The 8,233-nt window shown below is 32.5% G+C and overlaps 1 protein-coding gene across 1 annotated transcript; it reads left to right on the top strand.

The window, feature by feature from the left end:
- The first annotated feature begins 873 nt into the window (after positions 1-873).
- LOC123906235 (protein FAR1-RELATED SEQUENCE 11-like) lies at positions 874-4,155 on the top strand. Its single transcript, XM_045956101.1, has 5 exons — positions 874-1,359; positions 1,441-2,454; positions 2,553-2,996; positions 3,087-3,907; positions 4,002-4,155. The coding sequence occupies exons 2-5, from the start codon at positions 1,447-1,449 to the stop codon at positions 4,021-4,023; spliced, it is 2,295 nt and encodes a 764-aa protein (XP_045812057.1). The 5' UTR covers positions 874-1,359; positions 1,441-1,446; the 3' UTR covers positions 4,024-4,155.
- Positions 4,156-8,233: the final 4,078 nt, after the last annotated feature.

The raw sequence follows: 8,233 nt of genomic DNA on the forward strand, positions 1-8,233 counted from the left end.
TTTGACAAATTTACACGGCTAAAAAATTTATTTAACCCTATTTCAAATGATATTTTTTTAACAAAATTTGAAACATTTTGTTATGTATATTGAAGAAAGAATGAAGAATCAATGTATTTTGTTAACCGTAGATGTTTGGAATGACCGTGCGTCCCTGGCTCAAACTGAAAGCCAAAGATTCCAACCTCTCTCTACAGAGTAGAGTACAACAAACAACACATGTTCTTCTATGCAGTTCTCACACACATAACATAACATAACAGTGACTTTTGAAGAGTTAATTTGTACTACTAGTCTCACTTTTACTACCCTTAATTATGTTGATGAACCCACCTCACACGTGTTTTTGTCGTTTACAGTAACAAAAAAATGGGTCCTAGTTCATATAAAAGTTGGCACATTTGGCAGTCCAGCAGTCAGTCAGTGATGAGGACTGATGGGTCCTACTTTTATGCTAAATCTGTCTTTCCCTTCCATCCATGCCTGCCTGTCACTCCTTGCCAATTGTTTCAAAAAAGACCTTAATTTTGTAAGATACTTTAGGACACATTTAAATCTGGATCCACCGAGTAGGCGAGTACTAACCAAGTAAAAGATGGAAAGAAAATAGGAAAATGTTTGTAAATTATATAAAAGGTTTAGGCTAATATGAAGAAGTTTATCACGTCTTTCATGATGCATAAATTAATGATGATTGAAAATTTGTATTTTATATATATATATATATATATATAGGGTATTGCTACAAGACACCCATGAAGGTGTTTGTTAGCATCAAACACCCATAGTAAAAGACAAAAATTAAAGTAAAAGTAAGATTTGTTTTTCATTTGCCGCTATTGACTTTTTTTTGCGGGAAAGAATGGTTGTGCTTCTCATTATTCATTTATTAAATTTTATAAAATAAATCAAAACAACCCACAACCTAGAAACCTTTCCTTTCCCGTGTGTAAACAAGAAAGAACCTTTCCGTTCCATTTCATCATCGCCGTTCGCCGTTGGTAACCTGCGTTTCCTTTCGTCTCAAGAGCGCCGCCGTTACCGGTGGCAGTAAGCGACCATCAACCCAGACCAGGATCAAAGGCTTGTGTGAGTTGAAAGAAGAAGAAGAAGAAGAAAAAAAAAAAAGGAAACGCAGAAGCAGAGAAAAATGGAAACACAGAAGAAAAAAAGCCTCCTGTAAGCCACCATCAACCCACACCTCTCTACCTCTCTGATTGAGATAATTAAAGATAATATCACTGTTCAAAGCTTAAGCAGTGAACAACAGTGAAGGAAACGCAGAAGCAGGGGAAGTAAAAAAAGAAATCAGCTTCAACATTGCGGAGATCGGTACGCCAGAGTGACTTTCATCAAAAGGTATAATATTTTTCTTTTCAAATCATGTATTTTGGGATTTATTCATCAAATGGTAAAATTTATTCTCTTTAATAAAACTAGGTTAACATGACATCTGAAGAAAATAATGATGCTAGTGATTGGCACTTGGAAGCTCTTAAAGATTATACTTCTATATATGCAGATGAACATGTAAGTTCTTTACCATTTCATGAACCACAATATGAACTCTTTCCACAAGTCCATAACATTGATGAGTTGGTTCCTTTTGAAGGACAAATATTTAACAGTGATGATGATGCTTATGATTTTTATTCTTTATTTGCACGAAAAAATGGATTTTCGATTAGACGTGATCATGTTTATCGATCTTGTATACACGAGTCTGAGCATAATCCAATGGGTGTTTATAAAAGGGAATTTGTTTGTCATCGTGGTGGTATTGTTAAACAACGCAAAATTAATGAAGTGGAAAGTAAAAGGAAACGAAAATCATCAAAATGTAATTGTATGGCAAAAATGTTGGTTGCTAAGAGAACAATTGATTTAGAGGAAAAATGGGTGATTACATATTTCAACAATTATCACAATCATGATTTATTGGATGACAAAGAGGTTCAATTTCTTCCTGCTTATCGTAATATCCCAATTGCTGATCAAAGTCGTATTCTGTTGTTGTCGAAAGCTGGTTGCGCTATAAGTCTTATAACGAGAGTGCTTGAGTTAGAGAAAGGAATAGATACAGGTAGCCTACCATTTTTAGATAAAGATATTCGAAATTTTATTCAATCCCAAAGTAGTATTGGTAAAGAAAATGATGCTTCTGATGTTCTCAAATTATGCAAAAGTTTGAAAGATATTGATGATGACTTCAAATATGAGTTCACTATTGATGAAAATAACAAATTGGAGCATATTATTTGGGCATTTGGTGATTCAATTAGAGCATATGAAACTTTTGGAGATGTTGTAGTTTTTGATACCACATATAGAATAAACCGTTATGATATGCCGCTTGGACTATGGGTTGGTGTTGATAATCATGGAAATTCCATTTTCTTTGGTTGTGTTCTATTGCGAGATGAGAAGATTCCATCTTTCACATGGGCTTTAAAGGTAAATTTTTATTTACTTAAACTTGTCATCATTATTAAAGTTTGTTCAAATTTTATATACTTATTGAAGTATTTTATATTTATGTTACTATTTTTCAGAATTTCCTTGCTTTTGTCCAAGGAAAATATCCAAAAACAATTCTTACAGACCAAGATCTCGCACTTAAGGAAGCCATTGCAATGGAATTGCCAAACACAAAACATGCATTTTGTATATGGCATATTGTTTCAAAGTTGTCAAGTTGGTTTTCTTTTGCGTTGGGTTCAAGATATAATGACTTTAAACAAGAGTTTCATAGGGTGTATCATTTAGGATGCGGAGAAGATTTTGAACGAGAGTGGCAAGTAATGGTTGCAGAGTTTGGTTTGTTATTGGATAGGCATATTGAGTTGCTCTTTTCCCATCGTAAATTTTGGGCCCTAGCTTATTTGAAGGACTTTTTTTTTGCTGGGATGACTACAACGGGACGCTCAGAATCGATAAATGCATATATCAAAAGATTCTTAGATGCCAAGACAAGTTTGACAGATTTCGTAAATCAAGTATGAACTTATATGTGTTACTTGTTAGTACACTAGTAATTATTAATCAATTAGCTTATAATGAGACATAATTATTATATTTTTGTGTAGGTTGGGGTTGCTGTCAAAATTAGAAATCAAGCTGGAGAAGAGGCAAGAATGCGTCAAAAGTATCATAATCCTCATATTAGAACATGTTTTCCGATTGAGGAACATGCTGCATCTGTACTTACTCCATATGCCTTTGATTTGCTCCAACACGAGATCGAGTTATCAACAAAATATGCAGCAACTGAAATTGATAACAGTTCTTATATTGTGAAACATCATACTAAAGATGATGGTGGTCGTCTAGTAAGTTGGATAGTAGAAAAAGAGTCAATTCATTGTTCTTGTAAAGAATTTCAATTTTCTGGAATATTATGCAGACATGCTATTCGAGTTCTAACTCTTAAAAATTATTTTAGCCTCCCATCAAAATATCTTCCATTCCGATGGAGACGAGAAAGTTCATTGATCCCAAAATCTAGCCATGTAGTAAATTGCAATGGTGGTTCCTCTGCTGAGTTTCAGTCTCTAATTCGATGTTTGGAAGTTGAATCATCAAAGACAAAAGAACGAGAACAAATTGCTATTAGAGAATTAGAAAAAGTTGTCAAAGAGATAAAAAATATGCCAGAAAGTGAAGAACATGTAATTGATTTGCAACCCGATGATGCAAACAATGATGGTTGTGATGTTGAAAATCCCGTTGTTACAAAAAGCAAAGGTCGACCAAAAGGATCAAGATCAAGACCAAAAGGAGGAGTTGAAGGTGCAAAGAAGCCTCGTTATTGTCATGTTCCAGGTTGTAATCAAACTGATCATGACACAAGAAATTGTCCAAACAAAAAGAAAAATATTAAAGTATTGCCTTCTCAGTCTCCTAATAAGTAAGTTTCAATTGTTATATGTTGTTTTGTTCATGTCTAAATTTATTGAATACTAATATTAACTTTGTTTTTCTTCTTTTTGTTGCTTTGATAGGATCATAAAGGGTTGGAAATAGCCTTCTTCAAGTAGTTGTGCTGCTGTCTATTTTGTAATAGCAATGTTAGGCACTATATTTTTTTGTTGATAGGAGATTTTATGTAGGATTATGTATTTATGATAGTAATGTTATGCTGCAAGTAATTTTGTATGAGAGTCTATCTATTGTAATTAAACTTGTCTAATCTTGGATCTCTAGCTATATCAAATGAAAATAGATGATTGAGTAAAAAAATTGCAGAGATTTTTGTATAGGTGGAAAAATGAGAAAAAGATTGTATAGGTGGAAAAATCAGTTTTTTTGTCTTTTACTATGGGTGTTTCATGCTAAAATACACCTATCAACTTTTACTTTGATTTTTTGTCTTTTACTATGGGTGTTTGATGCTAACAAACACCTTCATGGGTGTCTTGTAGCAATACCCATATATATATCATTCATGTTAAATTTTAAATAAATGAAATATGTCATTGAAATCGATCAAAATTAACGGTATTTAATAAAAACTCATAAAAAGTTAATCTCGATGGGTCTCAATGACATATCATATGATTTTTAGTTTCTTTAAAATTTAACATGGATGATCTATATGATATAAATTATCTATCTAACGGTGTATTTTAGAAAATTCGAATTCGTTATAATGATATTAATATTATTGACTTGTGCACCATGCACTATATGCATCACTTGTCCATGTTAGAATTGATCATTATAAAAGTGTTATTTTAATAGACAATATAGCGTTAACAAATCAAATTCTAGATCTTAACAATCAGACTAAACACTTTGACATATGATCAAATGTGGATAATAACTTGAGATTCATAGTTTTAAAATGTCATCCAACGTAACCAAAAGAAGATACTCATGTGTTAACCCAAAAAATCAACTATATGTAGTTTCTTAGGTGACCAATGACCAATTCTATCACATATTGATAAGATATCCACGAGGTTGATAGAAAATGGTCTTAGTGATAACCGTCATAACCCCTTAATTGAAGCTATAGACTTATGACTCCAAATTTGTATATCATTGGTTGAACCTTTTTGAACAGGTCATTGGTTGAACCTTAAATGAGTTGAAGCTGATCTATCACTTCAAATGAAACATACACTACACTATAAGACAAAAAAACCAAAAAATATTACACAAGACGACGAACAAAACAACGGTGCACTTAAGAGATAAAAACACAAATAATAACTCAAGTATATATGTGAATAAAACTTAATTAGATAAATGATGAGAAAAAACGACAAAGAAGGGTGATTCTAGATTAAAAAAAAATGACCAAAAATTAATCATCTCTAACAAATGAACTTCTCTCACTAGAAAAATTAGGACAGACTACTTATGAAGACCAGCTTCTAGATATCCATTTTTAGTATGGCTAATTGTTTAGCATTTTCCTTTATTTATTTATTTATTTTTGTCAAATGTCTATTACTAATTTTGAGTGAATAAAAGATATAAATGCATACATTTTTAAAAAATTGTGATCATAAATTATACATTTATATATATCAAAGGACATCTCAATTATTTCAAAAATGTAGATGATCTATCATAGAAAAAACCATTAGTAAAAAAAAATCATAAAAAAAAAACCACACACATTCGAGTAGTATTTGAATTTTAAGATTAAAACAAAAAATACAATAAATTAACTCTTATAATAATACTCTAAATTCACGAGAGAAAACTTTTATACCATATATACAAAATTTTACATCACACGTTTTTTTTACCATGATATTGATACGAATTTTTCACCGTCGTTAGCGATGATCATGTTAGAATATTTTTTAATATTTTGTGGGCTATAAATCAACCGTGAGTTGATATTGCTGTGATCCATATGATGATGCTTAGGCCCAATAAGTGTGATAGGTAATAATAGGTTTTGAACACTAATTCTGATTTGTGTAGAAACAAAGTGTAGGACCAACATCTAGTGTACATCATGGGTGCTATGGCTAGGGTTGTTATCTTTATAAATAGATAGGCTAGATCTCATTTATCGTCACGTCATCACGCGAGCAATACGCTGAAATAAACTTGTCTGAGGTTGCCCCATTGATAACCATAGATCCTGTAGCATGTCATCAGGCAAAGGAAGACCTTTTCTAACACATCGGTAATTCCGATTCCGGTAAACATGATTGTTGTCTTCAACGGTTCAACAAGTAAGTGTGTTCGAATTTCATATAATATATCGATCTCTAAGTTTTAATTCTTATAGACTAATCTTCATCGGGGAATCTATGGGGCACACAAAATAGGTTCTCCCATCGATTTTTCTCTATACGCATGAGCCAAAAATTGAACATCTGACCACATACTTAAGGGGGTCAAGATGCTTGCCACTTGAACCAATTCATTATTGGTTTATTTATTAGCTAGCAGTTTGACATTGTCGAATGCCAACTATATACTTTATAAAATATGTGGATTTAGTGCAGTCGTGACAATATATATATATATTATGCATGAAATAATCATCTGATTAAGATCATAAATTTAATAGAATTTTTATTTTATTTTTTTAATATTAAAATCTGAAGATAAAATCTAGACCGTTTTGACACAACCATAACCTGACTTTTGAATGCATCAAAGCTTCATCAGTCTATTGTGTAGCAAAAGTTTAGGTACAATTCGGTGGGTTTCCTTTTGCAAGGTAAAACAGGCAAAAAAAAAAAAAAAATTTGCCATTGAAATAGTTTCCTCCATAACTAATTTTTGGTTTTTTCATATTATTTGAGTAATTGAAAGATGAAACATATTGAAGCTAATTTGTTATGTCTAGCACCTGTTGATACCAATCTGTACACTCCTTGTTGATTTTGTTATTTTAGTTGCAAGCAATCGATTTAAGCTAATGCAATTTGATGAATGCCTTGTTGAGTACATGCATGATTGAGGATTGTTTTACAGAAATAGTTAGTAGCATGATTGATAATACTTTTGACAAGGATTTCAAATTTGTGTTTCTATATGTAGTCATAGCTAAACATAACATGCTGATTAGTAGTAGTAATTTAAACTAAACTAACCATACTAGCTATTATATTTTGTCCTATATTCAAAGCTTGAAGCAAATATGTTTCAATATGGTAATGCTAGTATCTTTTTTCTTTTGGAAAGACCATGTACTACTATCTTTAATATTGATGTCTAAAGCTGTTTTCTTTAACTAGTTGGTTGATTGTTATATAGATATCCATCATCAATAAATGCTTTCTTCTTGTAGTTACACATGTGTATCAGGCAAAGGAGTGTGTGTAGCCACTGTCCTAGTACAAACTAACTTATTTTGTGCACCCATTGACGTGTTTCATATTTGTGCAGCACCACCAATCTTGCCATAACAATCTTGCACCGTGTTGTTCGACTTATCTGGACATGCCGCCTGATCACTTTTGTCAGAAAGATTTTTGATACAAAGAGTTGGTCAAACTCTTCGTCGAGCCATCAACTCTAATACCACTTGGATCACGAGGGGGCAGCCGGGGGATCATTCACATTGGACTAAGAACAACTATACAAGTGAGTTGGACACCACGCTTTAACAAAAAAGCTTAAGACATTAGATTTATGTGTCATCTCGCTTACAAAGTGTTCAACTTTCACTTTTTTAAGCAATGTGAGACTTAACTCACTTCATGCTTGCCTTGTCAAAAAAATTCAATTTACACTTGCCACAACAAAATTCAACTTCTAACAACAAATTTACAACATTCATTCATACTAACATATATGTTTCACACCAAGCACTTGTGTTAATAGTTATGACTTAAGCACGTGAGGATATCCAAACTCAAAAGACTAGTAGGTGAGAGAGCTCCGTGACTTAAATACCACATTAATCATTTTGATATACTCGATGTGAGACTCCTAACATTGCCACACCCTTTAAGAGTCGAAGCCTACGGCGGTTTTCACTCTATTGGCATTGATCTGATGGTAGCTTTTACTTTTCGACGGCTTCACTCACCCATTAGTAGTCGGCGGAGCACCTTATTCCAGTTTACAAAAACTAACTTATCGAGTATTATAGAATTCAAAAAAGTGGGGCAAACTTTTTGGACCCAAATGAACGGTAAACTCTCTTTCACTCAAGACTGCTAAAAGAGACCGGCATACTCTTAAATGAAAGGAGTAATATTTTATCACATCAATGATTAGTAATAATCCACGAATAATGAACTTTATTTGCTTT

The sequence above is a fragment of the Trifolium pratense genome, linkage group LG2 (assembly GCF_020283565.1).
Source record: "Trifolium pratense cultivar HEN17-A07 linkage group LG2, ARS_RC_1.1, whole genome shotgun sequence".
NCBI classification, from domain to species: Eukaryota; Viridiplantae; Streptophyta; class Magnoliopsida; order Fabales; family Fabaceae; genus Trifolium; species Trifolium pratense.

Coding starts and splice junctions, on each gene's coding strand:
- LOC123906235 (XM_045956101.1), top strand. CDS start 1,447: ATGACATCTGAAGAAAATAATGATGCTAGTGATTGGCACTTGGAAGCT. Junction 2,455..2,552: donor CTTTCACATGGGCTTTAAAG/GTAAATTTTTAT, acceptor ACTATTTTTCAG/AATTTCCTTGCTTTTGTCCA. Junction 2,997..3,086: donor TGACAGATTTCGTAAATCAA/GTATGAACTTAT, acceptor ATTTTTGTGTAG/GTTGGGGTTGCTGTCAAAAT.